The following is a 20,826-nucleotide window of genomic DNA, read 5'->3' as shown; positions in this document are numbered from 1 at the left end:
GTTTTTTCCACAGTAAATGAGCTCCAGAGTGGCATAAGCATGTGTCTGCTGTAGGCACTGATGTAGCCATGATGATGAAGTATGCAGTAGTTGATGCTAGACTGCAGAACTCTGGGTCTTCCAAACAGCAGATGTTTGCCCTCACTTACAGACACTGCATTTACACACAAGCACCATACACTACCATCAGCAAATATGCACACAGTGGTTTTCAACCAATAAGCAATCATATACAATGCACATTCAACATCTTATGATAACACATAATAAAAATCATTACACACACTTTAAGATCATTGGTATACAGTTACACATAATACACACAGCATAAAGGAACCCAAGATACTCAATATATAAATACAGCACCAAGATTCACATATTTATTAAAGTACTTTGCATATATGAATTCTATGAAAGAATAATCATTATAAGTAAAAATATTATTACCTTCAGTGTCAGTTAGGTTTAAGCGAGCGTTGGGATTAGTGTCACCCTGCAAAAAATGCAGACACTGATTACTGCAGACTACCACACAAGCTCACTTATTACTATCAATCATGTTCAGCAGCATGTCAGAGGCTACAACTCTTGTTGTGGATTATTTGTAGCTGCAGATTCTTGTAGGGTGTTTGACCAATTCAATGTTACTGGTCATAATCTGATACCCTGCAATATGATAACATATATGAGGATGCTTAATTGTGTGATAGTGCACATCTAAGCATGTGTGTGTGAGTGTGAGATAACAGATTGGAATGGTGTCCACATAAGCCTGCGTGATTGTATGATTGTGTGATAGGTAGGTTAGTGAGTGTTTTAGTGTTTTTGGTGTGTGTGTATGAGAGAGAGAAAGAGAGAGAGAGAGAGAGAGAGAGAGAGAGAGAGCGAGAGAGAGAGCGAGAGGGAGGGAGAGTAGGTACCAGGGCAGGGCAGGAGCAGCCCATTTGATCACTGGGCTCCAAACTGTGCATGGGACAATTGCCGGGTGAGCTCTGCTCCACTGGGTGTTCAGGTGAATAAGGTGGCGAGCGCAGCATGTGGTTTAAGCTGCCATGGCTACCATTATTTTGGGCTGGTGTGATCTCTAACACATCTGCAGCACAGGAGAGGAGAGGAAGCCACACATATTTGAACTGATGTATTGAATCAGCTTTGGCATGAAAATATTCTACCATTTCATACCAAATCTGGACAAATTCGACCTGTATGATTTTTTTTATCTTTGTGTTTTTCTTTTACTGCATATTTTCATAAGAAATGTTATTCACTGGCTGTCCATTACTCATTAGCCAAACTAAACTCTGAACTGTTTAGTCTTTCTATCATGCAGATCCCAAAGATGCCTGGCTGGTAATCTTTAAAAAACCTTCTGTGCTTTTATAGCACTTTTCCAGCTAACAGGAACACATCTGAGTGGAAATAACATAGGAAAGAGTTACAGATTAGAACCCAGATCTCATTAATATGTTGGCTCATTTCTTCTGTCCTCCTTAACTAGGAAAAGCATGCAAGCATTCATGCACACAGAATAAGTTCATATAATGCCACTCTTCAGGTTAACAGAAGTAATGCATTTCAGATTTTTTAGTGGTACTACAACGTTGCTTTTAGCAATTCTTAGACCATAGACTTTGAAAGACAGATTTTTCTTAGAATAGAAGGTTGTTTGTCCGGAGGTGAACAGGGCCAACAGGCCTCTGCTGAGACTGAAATCTTTCTTTTTTCATAAATATTTCTGTCTACAGAAAAAAAAAAAAAAAACTCACCACACATAAGATTGTACAGCTCTATGTTGGAGAATGGCTCAACTACAGTCTGAGAGTAAAATTTTGGTCCATAACTCAGAAACATTGCCTGGTATGGAGAGAGAAAGAAAGGGGGGAGAGAGAAAAGAGGGAGAGAGACAGAAGAGAGAGCAGGAGGTATGTGGAAGTTCATTAGGGCCCCATTCAAACTGCCGTGCATGAATGCACACACATGCACACACCTGCATGGTGGGCTCGTCATTGTCATAGCCATGATTACCAGCAGTGCAGAAAGAAAGGGATCCTGGATACCTGTACATAAACAAATCAGCATATTATATTCGTTGACTCTCAAAGACAGAGGTGATTATCAGATGCCACGCACCTTTCAAAAAGCCACCGTGTGGTGACAAGCACGTTAACATCATCTATGCGTCTGCTGTTTGCGTAGTGGAAACGTTTGGGTAGATGAGACTTCAAATATGCCTTCACCTTCTGATCGGATTTCTTACACTATGCACATGAGCATGCACACACACAAACACAATGAGTAACAACAATAACTTATTTACATCATTTAGCTGACACTTTTATCCAAAGTGACTTTCAATTACAACTGAGCACAACTTGAGCAAATGAGGGTTAAGGGCCATATTCAGGGGCCCAACAGTGGCAATGTGGCAGTGGTGGGGCTTAAACCAGCAACCTTCCGATTACAAGTCAAGTACCTAATTGACTGAGCCACCCAGTGGTGGGTTAGTATGCTAACCCTGCAGCATAATAACACCATCATAAGTTGCATAAATTGCCCTCCACACCAGGTCACTTAGTCTGTGTCACTTGGTCAACCACTGTTATTCAGAGCCTGGTGACTTAGTGTGGAGTCAGTGTAGTAAACATAGTAAGCCCTGCCAGCTGCTGTTTTGTCAGTGACAACATCAGCTCTCCAGGTGTCGCTTCTGCAGACATGCTTTTGTCAGCCTTTGCTTTTCTGATGTGGAGACAATAGCAGTAAACATACAGAGACGTGGGACTCATCAGGATTCACGTACTGTCATGTTGGCCACCAAACCTGCGGCATCCACTGCAACCACAAAACAACCTTGTCTTATTCATCTAACACACAGTCCAACACTTCTGAAGATGCAAATAACAGCAAATAAAAGGGCATGTTTTGATGAAATATTAAAAAATCTAATTAAAATCCCATTGTTACACTACAAATAAGTTTTTATAGATCATCTTGATTACTTTTATTTTTTAGCCAGGTAATGTTATTTATTCAACTGTGAAGAGAAATAGCTGGATTACAGGCCGTGATATTATGATTCAAAATGATGACAGTTGTCAGACAATGATCAGCTGCTTCAAGAATAACTGTCAAAGTATCCAATCAAAACATTACAAATTAATTCAATTCTGAACTAGTATGTACCAAATGTAACCACATAAGCCACGCAGTATAAATCTGTAGCTCCCAACAAACAGCCTGGTGGAATCTCTTTAGCATGACCTACGTTGCTGGGAAAAAAAAAAAAAAAGTAATATCTGATGAGTTAGTTTTTCCTTGTGTGTGTGGGAGAGGAAGCCCACACCAGGCGTGGGTGGATGGAAGAGAGTGTGCATGTGTATGGGCATGTGGGTGTATGTATGTGTCAGATTGTACTTACAAGTGATTGTTTTGTTCCTGGCTCTGATGCGACCAAATACTCCCTCAGTCACATACAGCTGTGACACATCACCCACCAAGTCCTCTAGAACTTCTTTTCTCTCACAGCTGGTTTCCTCCATCCCTATAAAAAAATAAATCACAGTGACACAAACAAACACAAATATAGTGTTGAATATGCTAGAATAAGCTTTCTTTTTTAAAATATTTTGTTATTTGTTGTTTGTTCTATTATATTTATATTTTTAGTTCCATGTATTATGTTATCCATATACACTAACAAACTAAACTTACATAAGGACAATAAAACTGAACTGAATTATACTGCATTTAATTGGATAATTACTATTACTTTGACGAACATACTGGTTCCAGTAACATCACCCTGATTCCTTACAAAGTCACCCACCAGTGGTTGGAGTTGTGCTCAGATTGCTGAGTGTTTTGTGTAATGAATGTACAAGATGTCCTGTGGATGATGTGTGTGTGTGAGATAGTCCTAGTTGCTGCTTTGATTCAGAGTCCGGATATGATGATTCAAAACATCATTAAGACTATATTAAGACACAGGTGTAGTTAATAGTCTGGTGACAAGGATCATGTGCCTCCATGCTTGGAGTTGTAGTTCGATTTGTGATCACCAGGAGTAGGAGAGATGGGCTATGTCACACCAGATAGCTTGCAGGAAGAAGCTCCTTCTCATCCTCTCTGTGTTTGCCTTCGGGAAACGTGAGCACTTTCCTGACCTCAACACAGAGAATAGTCCATTATTGAGGCAGTTAGAGTCTTTCACAATCCTTGTGGTCTTGATCCTGCACCGCTTGTAGAAGACGGTCTGCTTGTTCTGAATGATGCTGAACACACCACTCTCTGGAGAATCTGTCTGTCCTGTTTGATGCTGTTCTCAAACCAAGCTGTGATGTGAAGATTCTTTTGATGGTGCAGGTGCAGTAGTTCCACAGCACCTTGTAGGGCAGTCTCTTAGGCATTTGAGGTGCTAGAGACACTGACAAGCCTTTGTCGCCAGGGCAATACCATGATGTGAACTCCCAGATACTTGAAACTGTCTACTCTTTCCACTGCAGCTCTGTTTATCCTGCTTCTTACTGCACTCCACTATCAGCTCCTTTCTTGTTGTGGCACCAGTTCTCCAGATGTTTAATGTTCACCAAGTGTGCCCTCACATCGAAATATGAGATCAGACCCACCATCACTGTGTTGTCAGCAAACTTGACAATAATGGTGGAGCTGGAAGTAGCCATGCATTCATAGGTATACAGTGAGTACAGCAGGGAGCTCAGGATACAACCAATACATTTTATTTATTATTTATTTGATACCTCAGCTTTGAAAATTTTGGACTTCTGGTGGCCTGTGTCACCTTTTTTTCTTGTTTGTTTTGTTTTTTGCTGTTATTTTGTTTTGTTTTTGTTTTTTTGATGTAAAAGTCCATTTCATTGTTAACACATTCAAATCAAATTTTAGTAGCACATCTGGCTTTTTGTCTTTAAGATCAAATTAACAGTCAGCCATTTTGAGGAAGAAACAGTTGACGTGTGGATGTATGAAAATAGGAATAATTTGCTTGGGGGAGTGTGTGGTTGAAGACACAATACTGAGTATTTTATTTATGAATGAGAACATTTTTAACATGATACTAAGCTGACTTTTTCAAATGTTTCTCAGTATGATGCAGTGATATGCATGTTGCATAACAGGTTGCCACAGTTTCCCCCCCTCCGGTGATACTGTTTCCATGGAGCTGAGCATCATGTTATTCTGTTTGTTTTGCTTTCGTTCATGTTCCCATGGTACCATGTATTCCTGTTCGCTGCTGTCCACTTTCCAGTCTCTAGCATTGATGATGCTATCCTGTCTCATATCCCTGCATGACTCACTGGTTGCCTCATTTCCGACTCTGTCCTTGGTAACCCTCTCCCCTCTGTACTAGTCTCAGCTGATTTCTTTGCTTTGATTGCCCTGTATATTTATTTAATGTTTGCTCATCCCTTTTGCTGATCATTGTCATCTTAGCCCCATGACTTTTACTCCAAACAGGATAGCAAGAAGAAAAATGATGATTCACATGCTTTTGTGTCTTTTCATTTATCCTGATTCAAAAGAACACACCTACAGCAATTCAAACAGTTGTAAATCTGTTTTTCAACAGGCATAGCACACATCTATATGCAAGGGATATATATCCCCTATTAGATTATATTAAGGAGATTTTATTAAGAATGTATTTATACAGAAATTTAGAGAGAGAAAGAGGTTGTGATTTACTCTGACTACAGCATATATACAGTCAAACCCAGGAAATATAAGGCTTCTTTCCAAGTGCACAATACAGTTGCAGTCTTAGTGTTTCTGTCATGCATTTACATAATATATAATATAATAATAATAATATGATGGCTGGCAAAAAGAAGGGGTCATGTCTTCATAGATATTTCAGTCATGTGTCACGAATGGCCACCCTCCTCATGTCCCGTGAATGTCACGGTTTCCCTGTCTTCCTGCACTCCCTGGTTCCATGCCTTAGTTTCGTTTTCTCCACCCCGTCTGTTCCTCTATTCCACTCCTTATTTTAACTTTCTCTGTTCCCATGTTCTGTGTTCTGTTCCGTGTATCTGTTTAGCGTCTGATTGTCTTGCTTATTTAAGCCCTGTGGTTTTGTGTTCTGGTTGTTGGTTATTATGGTAAATTATGTCTCTCTGTCAGGTTTGCCTTATGCCTGTGTTACTGTTGTCCTCACTTTTCTGTGTACTCCAGCCGTGTGTTATATTACCCTCAGCACCCCTTAGCCTTAGCTTGTTTTACCGTTTGTGTTTCCTCGTTTAATAAACCACCTCCTGCATTTTGCATTCTACCTCTCGCCTTGTTCCTGTCGGAAGTGTAACAGAATAACCAACCTTTAAAACACATATGCAGCAGGAGGACCTCTCCATGTCATGTCATGTTCCGTCTGCATCAGCCCAACCACCCCCACACACAATGGTTTGCTCTGAGACGGGGACATGGATTACATCAGGACCCTACTCATTATGCTTTGGGAGGGGAAACCCTTGACTCTACCCTTGCGTATGGTGACACCCAGTGAGTGTAATGGGGAGGGTATGTCAATGGGAACATATGTCATGCAATGCCATAACTACCTTCAGCACCTGACCTGCCCTGATCCCCCAGAGTATGTAAAGGTAGTGTTTTTGAAAACATTTCTCCAGGGTAAGGATCTCCAATGGGCCGACAATCCTCCAGCACAGGGTTCAGGAGAGTGTGATGGTGGAGGGTTTCCTCTGGTTGCTCTCTACATGATTTGCTCCTCCTAGTTGGCCTGCTGTGGCTGCTACCCTCCCAAACTTCCTATCAGTCCCTGTTTCGGGCATGAAGGAATCCGCCCAGCCAGTCTCTACCTCTGGTGAGAGATACGCCACCCGTCCTGTTCCTGTACTAGTCCCCGGTGCGAGAGACACCGCCCATCTTGATCCTGTTCCAGTCCCTGGCGCAGGAGACGCTGCCCGTCTTAATCCTGTTCCAGTCCCCAGCGTGGGAGACACCGCCCGTCCTGTTACCAGGTCTGTTCCTGTAGCTGTGCCTCCGGACCTGCTACCACTGATGGCCGCTATCGCCATCAGTGTTTAACGTCTAGCGATTTTGGACTTGAATACAATAAACATTGTTGGTCTTTACAGATGCATTCTGCCTTACCCCCCCACCCCCCACTACCCATGCCTTACACAAGGAAAACAATTCTACTCACCATGATCAGCCACAACAATTATATTGACACATTCATGGAGGTTGAGCTGTTTAAGTCCATTCATCAGCTGTCCAATCACCTTGTCCACTCCTTGAATTGCACTAATCAACTGAATCAAAGCAAACAAACATCACAGTGCAATATGAGACAATTTACACTAAACATCACAGTGCAATATGAGACAATTTACACTATTTACGAAGTGGGATTAATAAGGCCTATTTTCTACAATAACAGTGAATGTGAACAAGGAAATAAGAGTTTTGCATTGAACTTTAAAAATGTCTTTTATTTTAACTCTTACATATTAAAAAAATCACTCAGACACACAATCTCAGTCATAACAAATCCCAAAGAAATCAATTGTAAAAATACATTTAAAAATGGTGACATATGGAAATAATGTCTTCTTTAATTTCACAAGCAATAAAATCCCATTTTACAATATGTACTGCCATATAAAGAACAGAAATTATTTTTCAGCATTTTAAAGAGGATAATTGTCAGAGTTAGTCATTACAATTACTGTAACCTATCCCTCTTTATGCCTCTCCATGTCTGCAGGTTATTGGTTTACAGTCCTGGACTTCTGTATTTCCCTCTACAAAAAATGTGGTAATCTGTGTTTAAAAAAAAAAAAAAGGATCTATTTTCTGAAACCTATCCCATAGTGTCTTTAAAAAAGGCAAGTCTATATCTGTTTACTGGATGTAGAATGTTTCTTTGCTGCTTTTGTGTTTGTGTATATGTAAGACAGCTCCTTATTGTACAGTAGTGGCCAAAAGGTTTGAGACTGACAAATTCTGGTTTTCACAAAGTTTATTGCCTCAGTAAATGAGTTTGGCATCAGTCAAGATTTTGCCCAGAAGCTGATATCCAGCATGCCAAGGCAAATTGCAGAAGTCTTAAAAAAAGAAGGGTCAACGATCCAAGAGCAATTTGGTGATGAACAATTCTTTTTCCAGCATGACGGAGCACCATGTCACAAGGCAAAATTGATAACCAAGTGGCTTGGTGAATAAAACATTGAAATTTTGGGTCCATGGCCAGGAAACTCCCAAGATCTCAATCCCATTGAGAACCTGTGGTCAATCCTCAAAAAGAAGGTGGACACCCAAAAACACAGAAACTGTGATCAACTCCAAGCAAGAAACTCTTAGGCAAGAATGGGTTGCCCTCAGTCAATATTTTGCCCAGAAGCTGATATCCAGCATGCAAATTGCAGAAGTCTTAAAAAAGAAGTGTCAACACTGTAAATATTAAGTTTTTGCTTAAACTGGATGCATTTGTCAATAAAAAGTTAAATGTATGGAATGCTTGTAATTGTACTTCACTATACCATATAAACATCTGACAAAAGGATCTAAAAAAAAAAGGAGGCAGTTTTTCAACTTTGTGAAAACTACAATTTGTCGGTCTCAAAACTTTTGGATACAACTGTATATATTGTTACTATTGTTGCGTCCGTTGTTGGCCTGGTGAGGATGATACTTTTCCTTGCCACTGTCACCTTTGGCTTGCTCACTCGGGGCTTGGACTCAGACATTTGTAAAACTGCTTTGTGACAACTGTTGAAAAAAGTAAATTTGATTTGATTTGATTTGGACTTATTGGTTTGGGAACCACAGGGGGCTTCAATGATGAATTGGTAGCCAACTCCCTCTGCTCTATTGCTCCCTTCTACTATGACATGAACTATTGAACAATAAGTTAAAAAGCAACCATGGATCTGAGGTTCAGTCACATTTAATATTATTCATACATGTGAAAGGGGCATCCAGTCCAAGCTCTCTGGTCTACAAACAACTCAGTTTACTCAATACTTTTCTAATAGCTCCAGTCAGTATATCTAAATACATATATGGCACCATACAAGGAAACAGCATACTTGGAAATAACATGGGCCACACTTGTTCACAACTTATCACTCAAATCCCTAAGCTAGGTGCATGAAATACCAAAAGGCTTTGACCCCAAAGGTCGATTCCACAAAACCATTAGGTCTAATGCAATTTTCCTATCACACTTACCCATTACAGTCACTTCTGGACTTCTTCATATTGAATCCATCTCCTTTTCCCTTACCTGTTAGCCCAAGAATCCCATAGATTTAGGATTCCCTGCGTGGTTCAACACAACCCTACATTTTCCTGGGAAGAAGGGGAGACCATGCCCCTGTGCAAGCTGGGTGCATCATTCCATCAATCCTAGGTCATGGAGGAGGATGCCAAGGAATTGTTGCATTTACCAGTTCACTACAACATTTGCTGCAGAGTGCCATTTTCTGAGTGCCATTCGCATTAAACATCTGGATCTTGTTTCTCTAGTTCCCTCTGCCCTTGAACACCTATCAAGGTATTCACAAACTAGGCATTTCTAGTGCTTACAGCCTGGTTCACATTTGTGAGAGTGACAAATTAAAATCAAATTTATTTATATAGCACTTTTTACAACAGATGTTGTCACAAAACATCTTTACAAATGTACAAGTCCAAACCCCCAGTGAGCAAGACAATGGTGACAGCTGCAAGGAAAACTCCCTAGAGCATGAGGAACCAAGATTCAAAGAGGGGACCCATCATCCTCTGGCCGAATAACTTTTAAGCTAAAAATAAATTAATAATAATAATAAAATGAAAAAATAAGCAAGTGGAAGGTTGCTTTCAATATTCATAGCAGCATGTGTATAATGACCTCTCTAGACTGCTCCAGAACAAGCCCTTTGAAATGAACTCTCTACACAGCTCCAGAACAAGCCCTTTGAAATGTTCATTCTTAGGTCAGCCCAAAAGACTGATATAGAATGATGCTGCAGCCAGGGCTTTTGCTGAATTTTTGCTGCACTTATAAACTGCCCTCATATTGAAGCACTGACCTTTTACTTCCCTTCGTCATGGATGCCTGAGAGTAGGTTGGGGGCTGTGCTCTTGCAACAGCAAGGTGAACTAAGAAAACTTCTCCATCTATTCTCAGATGTTCCCTGCTAGTTTCCATAATAAAACCTCTCACATTTGGATCATACTGTGTTTTTGGTGCTTGCTATCATTACAATCTCTTACCCCTCCACTAACAGGTCCAAAACTGTGACCAGATTTATCTGGTTCTTCCAAATAAAGAGTGTAAAAATCAGGTCTGCAAAAACAACAAACAAAATCAATGCGTTCCAGCTAATACATTTATCGTTATCATTTCAATACCAAAAACCCAAAGCAAATCAAAGGGCAATATAAACACACCCGATAGGACAAAATCATTGCCATAAATAAATCAGATTCCTAAACTTTGACATTATGTTAATGAATTTGGCATATTTCATATTTATGTTGTTCACTGAAGGTATAGACCATAGAACTTTGACTGGGCTTTGGTATAATACATAGATGTGTTCTGTACATTTTATTTTTGTTATGTACAAATAATTAAGTAGTAAATATGTAAGGGTTGTCAGTCAAGAGGATTTACCGCTGATCATCAGGCAACTGTAACCACTTCAGTACAGTGAATACTCTCTGCTCAAAAGGAATTGTTCTGTAACACACACAAACACACACACACACATACAATCAGGCAAAAAAAAAAAAATCTATAATACAATAAGGCATGAAACTACTAGTGACACCGATTTCTCCCAAATTCCAAATAAAAATATTGTCATTTAGATTTTCAGACATTGAATAATGCAAAGAAAACATGTTCATTTTAAAATGGAGTCAGTAAACAAGTATGTTGGGTAAATTGATCAGTAGTTCATTAATTAGAATGTGTTGGAATTTGTTGGTTGTTCTAGAGCTGTATATACAGAAGTACACAAAATGACCAGAAAAAAAAGGTCAGAGGTCCTTCATCAGCTGTGCATGTAAAGTGATTCTCAAGAAATGCCAGAAATAATATCTTGTTTCTCCAGACACCTTGTGAACTTCACTGACTACACACATTTGATAGTTTATAGGTTTTTAATAGTCTTAAAGGGCTTATAATCTAATGGTTTTTACATTTATTTTTAAAAGCTATACATCAGTTGAGTTCCAAAACTGTGTGTGTAATTACACACACACACACACACACACACACACACACACACACACACACACACACTGTTTTTCACAAAGTTTACTGCCTCAGTTTTTTTTTTAGATCATTTTGTTTAAATGGTGTAGTGAAGTACAATTATAAGCATTTCATAGGTTTTTTAAACTTACTGACAAAAATATACCCAGTTTAAGCAAAGACCTAATATCACAAAATATCAATGTTTTGTTCAAGCCACTTGGTCATCACTTTTGCCTTGTGACATGGTGCACTGTCATGCTGGAAAAAGCATTGCTCTTCACCAAACTGCTCCTGGATCATTGGGAGAAGTAACTCTTGGAGGATGTTTTGAGATCATTCCTTATTCATGGCAGTGTTCTTAGGCAAAAATTCGAGCAAACCCACTCTCTTGAGATGAAGATGAATGGTCTCAGGATGCCTCACTGTTAGCATGACATGGTAGCACTCACCTTTTGTACTCCAGACAGTCATTTGTTCAGATGTACCAAACAGTCTGAAGGGGCGTCATCAAAGAAAGTAACTTTACCCCAGTCCTCTGCAGTCTAATCCCTATACTTCCTGCAGAATGTCAGTCTGTTCTTGAAGAGAAGTGACATCTTTGCTGCCCTGCTTAACACCAAGTCAAAAGCCAAAGTCCTTTGCCTCACTGTGCATGCAGCTGCACTCACACCTGCCTTCTCTCATTCCTCTGCCATGGTGGTGACCCGATCCTGTAGCTGCAGCCTCTTTAGGAAATGGTCCTGGCCCTTGCTTAACTTCCTTAGGCACCCTGAAGCCTTCTTCACTGTAATTAAACCTCTCTCCTTGAAGTTCTTGATTTGATAAATGGTTGATTTAGGTGCTATCTTACAAGCAGTAATGTCCTTGCCTGTGAAGCCCTTTTGATGCGATGCGATGCAATGCAATGCAATGCAATGCAATGCAATGCAATGCAATGATGACTGCACGTTTCCTTGAAGGTAACCATGGAAGAAAACTTCAAGCACCACCATCCTTTTAAAGCAATCAGTCTGTTCGTCTAATCAACATGACAGAGTGATATCAACTGCTTTGTCCTCGTTAACACTTTCTCCTGAGCTAATGAGAAGATCACTGAAATTATGTTAGCAGGCCATTTTGTGGCAGGGCTGAAATGCAGTGGCTGGAATGCAGTAAAGTGATTAAGTTCATTTTCATTGCAAGGAATGACTTTGTAATTAATTGCAATTCATCTGATCACTCTTCACAGTCTAGAGTTAATGGAAATTGCCACCATAAATCTGAAGCAGCAAATTTTGTGAAAACCATAATTTTGTGAAAACCAAAACCTTTGCCAATGACTATGTGTGTGTGTGTGTGTGTGTGTGTGTGTGTGTGTGTGTGTGTGGGTGGGTCTGTGTGTGTGTGTGTGTGTGTGTGTGTGTGACGATTGGCCACCCTCTTAGCGTCTCTGTTTTATTATTTCTCTCTGTCGTATCTTTGTTTTTCATTTACTTCCTAGTTCCGCTCCTTGGTTTCGTTTTCTCCGCCTCTCGTCAGTTCCAGTATGTGTTTTAGTTCTCCCTGTTATGTTCACCTGCATCTGATTTTCTTTGATTGTCTTGGTTATTTTAGCCCTGTGTTTTGGCTTCTAGTTTGTTGGTTATTGTGGTAACTTATGTCCTGCTGTCAGGTTTACCGGCACCGGCATTGCTTTTCTGTTTACTCCAGCTGCATGTTATATTACCCTCAGTACTCCTTAGTCTCTGTTTGTTTTACCCTTTGTGTTCATGTTTCCTCATTTAATAAACTGCTTCCTGCATTTGCGTTCTACGTATTGCCTGTTCCTGGTGTGATCGTGTGTGTGTGTATAACCACACATACCCATTATACTTTTCATACAGATGAGGAAATGTTCCATTTATTTTCACATCTGATCCTGGCCAGAAGAATGTTCCTGCTCGCAGACCCTGATATCTTGCTGTGTGCCAAATCTGTGTGCAGTGCAGAAACAAATATTCACATTATGACATTATGTAGTTAAAATCGTCAAATAAAATAGGTAACAACATAATGAAACCTTAGAAAAAAAGCAGAAACAACACAAAGTTTCAATCAAAAGCCAAAATACAAGATACAGCCCATTTTCTCTATAAATGTAGACAAGTTTTTGTCTTTCAAACATTTAATGGAGGGTTTTTATATATATATATATATATATATATATATATATATATATATATATATATATATATAGATAAACCCTCCATTAAATGTGTGTAATATGTGTGTATGTGTGGCTTACTGGTTGCCCTAGATACCATCTAGGGTTGTCCTTCTCACTGTTGGATAGACTAAATGAAGCGTCAAATATGGGATCATACATGTTATTATCCACCAAACCATGGGACTCGGTGTACAGACCCTACACAGAGAGATGTGTTCATCTACAAACATTACCAAACTGAACAATATTAAAATGACAAATAAAACATCACTGAATTTTCAACTGAATTTGCCATTTATCAGCATGGCACAAGTGCAAATGACATACAGCCTTTCGCAAATTTGTAAACATTCTTGTTTGCTTGGACATTCATTCCGCTCTGGTTTTACTTCATCTTGAAATAACTTTCAAACCCAAACACTGATCGGTCAACTTCAATTTCTTGCAATAAAGTTTATTCAATTCGACTAAGGTCATAAAAAGGCCTGGGAATCGAATAAGAAGCCATAAGCTAAAGCCTAGGAATTAGAACACAGAATGGAGTCCCTTGTGGGTCACTGGCTGCAAAGTAGAGGCTTTGATGTGGGTGGTTTGAAGGCTTCCATGCATGCCTAAGGCAGATCATTCTAGACTGTTCCTCTGAGAAACAACTTTACTGGTATTGGGAAAGATCATTCTTTTTAACAGACTTGAAAGCTTCTTTGTGAGTTCTGTAGCTAAGCAAGGTTTGCTATCTTACCACCAATCACAAGGTGATGCTGGCCTGCAACTTTATCTTACACGTGTTTGGTGGCATAAGCTGAGATCATCTTTCTTTAGAAAAAGGCTTATTTAGAGCTCAGACAGCACAGAAGGAGAGTAGGGAAGGATGCCCATAGGCTGTCTCAGTGCAGCACTCATAAATGACTTACCGTTACAATGGAATAGTGGTTAGGGAAAGTTTTACTGGGGAACACAGGCTGCATAAAGATGGAGGAAGTACCACACTTTCCTAAAGACAGAGAACCACACACATATACACACACACTTCAATACACAAACACTTCACACTTCAACACTTCATGAACTGTGAGAAATATTGTGCTAATACACTGCTTCCTTGCCCCAGATTCAGAGACCTTACAACCCTAATCAAGCTCATGCTTTCACTGCTCTTATGTGTCTAGTTCATCTCATGGACATACAGTATGTATGTTTGTATATGGTTTTACATATGTGTATATTTACTTAGCTTGTTCAGCACTGGTATGAGGGAATGCCATGTGTACTGATATTCTGCTCTCAAGCCGTCCAGAGAGATCAGCAGTAAAGGTTGCCTCTTAAAACTGGAGGTGAAAGAGTGATGAAATGACTGTGTGGAATATAATATAATAGAATAGAATAGCATAGAATAGAATAGAATTGTGTGTATGACATTACTTTGCTGGGCATTTTGGGCTGGTCATGTTCACACAATCATCTTGAACCCACGGGGTTACTCCTAACGGAGACAGCATGGAGCATGATGGAAAATAAGTGTGTGCTTTTTTGTGTACATTATGTTTGTGTGCATATGAATGTGTGGGACTGTAGATGATTGAGTTTGTCTGTGGAATAGTGTGGAATGGTGTGACACAGTATGTGTGTGTATGTGGGAGTTGTATGAGTGTGCGTGGGTGTATGTGGGACAACCTGTTTGTAACAGATTACATCCAAGTTTCTGTGAAAGTGTGTACATCAGTATACATGAGTATATGTGAATGTGTGATGGATTTGATATATGTGCCTGGTATTGTGTACCATCTCACCACAGCAGACAATGTTATAGTTCGTGCAGCAGTCTCCAGCATGCAGACAGTCCTCAGAACATTGGCATTTACTGCCAGCAACACGTTTCTCCCCACACCTCAATAGAGTGCATTCCCAGCTCTCAGCTACGGACACACACACACACACACACACACACACACACACACACACACACACACACACACACACACACACACACACACACACACACACACACACACACACACAACAGCATATCCCAAACAGCTGGGATTCTCTGGGATATTTAATCACTGTTTAAGCATTTCTTAGGTTGTATTAGGGCTCCTTATAACCACTGAACAATCTCTGAATAGCACAGACCTTTTTGCTGACAAAGTTTACCCTTTCATAGCTATGATTCACCCACCATTAAATGTACACTTTCAGCAAATAACACACCATGTTACAAAACTTACCTGGCTGAAGGCAGATCTCCTGGAAGTCATAGCAGCAGTTGTTATTGCTGATACACTGCTCATTACAGCGACAGCCTGGAGTCTCGTAATCATAAGGCTCGTAGCAGCGATTATGGCAGGACACTGGCACTGGGGGCTCTTAAAGATGAATATTATTTAATTGTCTATGATAGACAATTCAATAAACATAACAGAGATTTTATTATAAGTAACTTATTTATAATGCAATATATTTCAGTAGGCTTACTTTAATATCACTGCAGAAGTTCAGCAGTATAATTGTGATTCTATAGTATGATGGAGTGATTATATACAGCTCCAGAAAAAAAAATAATAGACCACTCCAATTTTTTCTTAAATCAGCATCTCCACATGTACAGCAGCCATTCCATTCAAGTGTTTGTTGAATTCCTTCACAGGCACACTTCATTCTACATAATGCTGAATAGGTGATCACCTTAACAAAATTCTATTTTATGAGCAACAGTATAAAATCCAGTGCCGCTGTCATCACTATTCTCTTGTTATAGAACCAGTTGGATGGGAAAAGCAGTGCCAGGACTACCCAAAAAGTAATTGTAGTCAAAATACAGCTACACACCATGCCAAAAGAGGTGAAAAGAAAGGTTCTTAATGAGGAAAAGAAGGGTTAAATTGTAGCTTTACTGGCAGAGGGATACTGTGAGCATCTTGAAAATTTCAAAAACTATGGTTCATAAGAACAAAGTCAAGCTGCAAACACATGGGACAATAAAAGCTATAGACTGGCAGAGGTCAAAAACAAATCTCTACCGACCATATTGATCACGACCTCATTCGAATGTGACTTAACAACCATAAGATGACAAAAGGAATGGCATGCAGCAGCTGGGGTGAATTGCACAGCGAGTATGATTTGAAACAGGTTTCTGGAGGCAGGGCTGAAGTCGTGCAAAGCTAGAAAAAGCCCTTCATCAATGAGAAAAGAAAAAATGAGAAAAGAAAGAAAAGCCAGACTGAAGTTTGCGAAAGACCATAAGGATTGGACCATAGAGGACTAGAGTAAGGTCATCTTCTCTGATTATTGTAAATTTCAGCTTTTTCCAACACCTGGTCGTGTAATGGCTAGATAAAGACCTGGAGAGGCCTACAAGCCAGAGTGTCTCACACCCACTATAAAATTTGGTTCAGCATCGGTGATGATCTTGGAGTGTTTCAGCAAGGCTGGAATCGGGCAGATTTGTCTTTGTGAAGGACACATGAATCAAGCCACTTACAAAACTGTGTTGGAAGAAAACTTGCTTCCTTCTACTCTGACAATGTTCCCCAACTCTGATGATTGTTTTTTTTTCAACAGGACAATGCTCCATGTCAGACAGCCAGGTCAATCAAAGTGTGGATGAGGGACCACCAGATCAAGACCCTATCATGGCCAGCCCAACCTCCAGACCTGAACCCCATTGAAAACCTCTGGAATGTGATCAAGAGGAAGTTGGATGGTCACAAGCTATCAAACAAAGTCAAGCTCCTGGAATTTCTGTGCCATGTGTGGCATAAAGTTATCCAACAGCAATGTGAAAAACCAGTGAAAAGCATTCCAAGACGCATGAAAGCTGCGATAAAAATCAGGGTTATTCCAACAAATATTGATTTCTTGACTCATCCTAAGTTGAAATATTAGTACTGTCTTGGTTTATAAATGAATATGAGCTTATTGTCTTTGCATTATTTGTGGTTTGAAATTTCTGTAAGTGTTTTGTTATTTTGACCATTAGTCATTTTCATTAAAAAACTCTAAATACAATGCTCTAAAATACAATATTTTTATCTGGAATTTGGAAGAAATGTTGCCAGTAGTTTATAAAATAAAACAAAACTGATCAGCCTGGTCAAACACATACCCATCAATTGTAAAACTAGAGAAACTGATAATTTTGTTGTGGTCTCTTATTTTTTTATGGAGCTGTATAATATATATATATATATATATATATATATATATATATATATATAAAGTTCACTGATATACAAATAGAATAGTAAATAGTAAATAAGACTATTTACCTTTGTTTCTACAGTTTTCCAGTTGAAGGCCAAGACCTAAGCCCAGTCCTAATATTATGGTGACCACAGACACAGCCAAGATGCCTATCTGTGCAAACATGCACATGCACACACACATACACATACACATACACATACACATACACACACACACACACACACTCAGAAGGGGTTACTACAACTAGATAATGACTAGTTCCTGTTTATATATATATATATATATATATATATATATATATATATATATATATATATATATATAATCTATCTATCTATCTATCTATCTATCTATCTATCTATCTATCTATCTATCTATCTATCTATCTATCTATCTATCTATCTATCTATATATAGACATATAACTATAGACTGGTTGATAACTGCTTGAGTTCCTTAATACTTACATGAGTTTAGAAAGGGATATATATATATATATATATATATATCCCTTTTTAAGCTCATGTAAGTATTAAGGAACTCAAGCAGTTATCAACCAGTCTATAGTTATATGTCTATAGTCATATGAGACACTAGCTTTTGTTCAATGTGGGATTCGTGTAAATAAATGGGCTGGAGGGGTACTCAAACAGGATATAACCTAATCCCCGCTGTGAAGCAATGGTGGAAATTTAATGTTGTGGAGGTGTTATTGAATATTGACCCATGATTCAATACTGACACCTCATTGAGTAGTGACCTAATCAACACTATTTTTGTTATCTAACCAAACAGATAGTAACACTGCATTTGCCAAATGACAATGGTCCCATCCAAGAACTTGTAATGTGTAAAACATGAAAACATTATTAATTTTCCCTGACTTTGGACTTTTTAACAGTTCATTTATAAGTTGAAAATGGCTTTTCAGGATTTGCGTCTTAATTTTGATTGGTCAGTTGTCTCTCAGCCTTCAGTTTAAGTTACCACCATCAGTTAAGCTCACTGTACTGGGAAGAAACTGTCAAACGTTTACAATTAGGCATGAAAAGATCATGGACTGATTAAAAATGACAGGTTTTGCTTGCATTGTTTATGCTTGTTTATGTTTATGTAAAGTAAGCATTTGTGTAGGCTTAGCTTCTCTTGACTCCTCTCCAATGAAATGCCACAGACTTTAGTGCTCACTAAATGATTCACTCTAATCAACACACATAGAACTGTGACTATTTTTTTTCCCCCAACAAAGCAGCCTAAAAGAATGGAAGCATAGAATTTGAGTCCAGCAGCTCAAATTTATATCTTACAAAATCTTACAATTTCATTTTCTTTTCAATTTTTCTTTATTTTCTTTTCTTTTTCCAGTGTTCCAGTGTCTCATTTACACTAACTTTTCACAGGCGTAACAATGACAAAACTTGCACTATTTTATGAAACATTTGTCCATGTAAGAAAAGACAAGGCAGGGGTTGTCCACCCCAGTATTAGGAGTGAGTGGATTTATCCAGCCAGTGACATTACAAGCACAGTTTTATTATACTTTCTAAATTAAGATTTTATACATAATTTTATACATAATGCTACAAAAATGTAAAATAAATATTTTCATTCATCATGGGCCTATTACTAACACAATGCAATGCAATTGTTTTTTGCTGCACATATGTTTTGTCTGGTACAATGGCTACAGTGCTACAGGTGCAATTGCTAAATGTCTTCCAGAGAAATGTGAGAAATTTTATTAGATTGTTCCTAGAATGACAATTCTGGCTAAAAGTAATTCAATTTTGACTCACCACTAACAAATAGTCCAAAAGTAGTAGTAATCTACAACACTTACAGAGTTACTTTACCCTTGTGAATTGCTATGTCTATTTTGCAAGAAATTGTTACCTTTGTAGATATGCTGTGAAATATACCGGGCTAAAATAACCCATTTATTAAGAATTATAGACACTTCTACGTTAGGTCTGTTACTGTAGGTAATTCTGAATAAATAAACTCTGAAAACTGTGTCTGTTGAACTCATTCATTGAAAATTGCACCATTGCCAACCTAATGTTTTTTTTTTTTGGTTATTTTTATTTATTTATTTTTTAATTAAAACAACTGCATAAAAAAGAATACTTACAATGACAAGTTTTTGTTTGGTAATGTGAGTCTTGCTGAATTCCATGCTAATGTGCTCAGTTTTAAACAGTTTGGAACTCTAGAAGAAGTGTGTCTTTAGACCACAAGCATAATAATGATTTGAACTTTGCCAGTGGTGGACTATGGAATATCAGATGTGTGTGTGTGTGTGTGTGATGAGATTTATTGTACTGATACCACTTAATTCCTGCTCTTGTCCTTGCACCACCGCACACACTTTTATCACTCACACACACTTTGGATCACTTTTATTCACCTCTTACACTACACATCTGTTATCTCTTTTGTAAACATTAACTAATTTCATACATGTTCTTTTGATTGCTCACTTCATAAAATAATGCTATCTTATTGCTGACTTAATAATCTGTGTTCATTTTGCTATCTTTCTGTCTTGAATTAACTTGCAAGATGGTGGAAACAGGAGCTCTCATTCTCCTCGGCATGGATTGCTAATATGTCAAATATGTTTAAAATGAATGAATGAATGAATGTGTGTGTGTGTGTGTGTGTGTGTGTGTGTGTGTGCATACAGAATCCAAAAAAATATATATACAAATTATAGTCATTAAACATTAATCAAATTAGATTAGCATTAGATTTTCTTATTCTTGGTACTAGTAAAGAGCCTGCACCTTTTGATCTAAGCAGACGTGGTTGATCATAATGCACTAGGAATTCTCTAAGGTACTGTGAGGCAAGAACATTCAGTGCTATGTAGGTCATTAGAAGTATTTTATAATATATAATATTATATATATAATATATATAAAATATTTCAATATAAAATTTTACTGGGAGCCAGTGTAAATTAGCTAAGATAGGAGTGATGTGTTGAAAATTTCTAGTTCCAGTAAGAACTCTAGTAAGAACTCTGGCTGCTTCATTTTGAACTACTTTATGGTATAAGATAGATAGTAAGGCATTACAGTAGTCCAATCTTGAAATAATAAATAATAAATCTTTGAAATGTTCTTAAGGTTTAGAAAGGTGGTCCTAGAAATATTATTTACATGAGCTTCGAATGAGAGACTGGGATCCATAATAACTCCAAGATC

At 38.4% G+C, this 20,826-nt stretch overlaps 1 protein-coding gene across 1 annotated transcript in view; it reads right to left on the bottom strand.

Annotated features, from left to right (window-relative positions):
• LOC113589069 (venom phosphodiesterase CdcPDE) overlaps window positions 1-19,793 on the bottom strand; it is a 24,744-nt gene extending 4,951 nt beyond the window's left edge. The window contains exons 1-20 of the mRNA XM_035534348.2: window positions 19,749-19,793; window positions 17,681-17,768; window positions 15,638-15,766; window positions 15,200-15,325; window positions 14,832-14,892; window positions 14,640-14,737; window positions 14,324-14,403; window positions 13,491-13,610; window positions 13,070-13,179; window positions 10,640-10,705; window positions 10,237-10,309; window positions 7,178-7,286; window positions 3,416-3,538; window positions 2,798-2,829; window positions 2,131-2,258; window positions 1,988-2,057; window positions 1,767-1,854; window positions 921-1,093; window positions 448-493; window positions 1-154 (exon numbers count right to left, since the gene is read on the bottom strand). The exon at window positions 1-154 is cut by the window's left edge and continues 1 nt beyond it. Of these exons, the coding sequence (XP_035390241.2) occupies window positions 1-154; window positions 448-493; window positions 921-1,093; window positions 1,767-1,854; window positions 1,988-2,057; window positions 2,131-2,258; window positions 2,798-2,829; window positions 3,416-3,538; window positions 7,178-7,286; window positions 10,237-10,309; window positions 10,640-10,705; window positions 13,070-13,179; window positions 13,491-13,610; window positions 14,324-14,403; window positions 14,640-14,737; window positions 14,832-14,892; window positions 15,200-15,325; window positions 15,638-15,766; window positions 17,681-17,768; window positions 19,749-19,793 (1,919 nt within the window). The remainder of the gene's footprint in view (window positions 155-447; window positions 494-920; window positions 1,094-1,766; window positions 1,855-1,987; window positions 2,058-2,130; window positions 2,259-2,797; window positions 2,830-3,415; window positions 3,539-7,177; window positions 7,287-10,236; window positions 10,310-10,639; window positions 10,706-13,069; window positions 13,180-13,490; window positions 13,611-14,323; window positions 14,404-14,639; window positions 14,738-14,831; window positions 14,893-15,199; window positions 15,326-15,637; window positions 15,767-17,680; window positions 17,769-19,748) is intronic.
• Between the last annotated feature and the right edge of the window lie 1,033 nt (window positions 19,794-20,826).

The sequence above is a fragment of the Electrophorus electricus genome, chromosome 4 (assembly GCF_041902795.1).
Source record: "Electrophorus electricus isolate QZ-2024a chromosome 4, ASM4190279v1, whole genome shotgun sequence".
Classification (NCBI taxonomy): domain Eukaryota; kingdom Metazoa; phylum Chordata; class Actinopteri; order Gymnotiformes; family Gymnotidae; genus Electrophorus; species Electrophorus electricus.
This window is presented reverse-complemented; position numbering and strand designations above follow the sequence as displayed.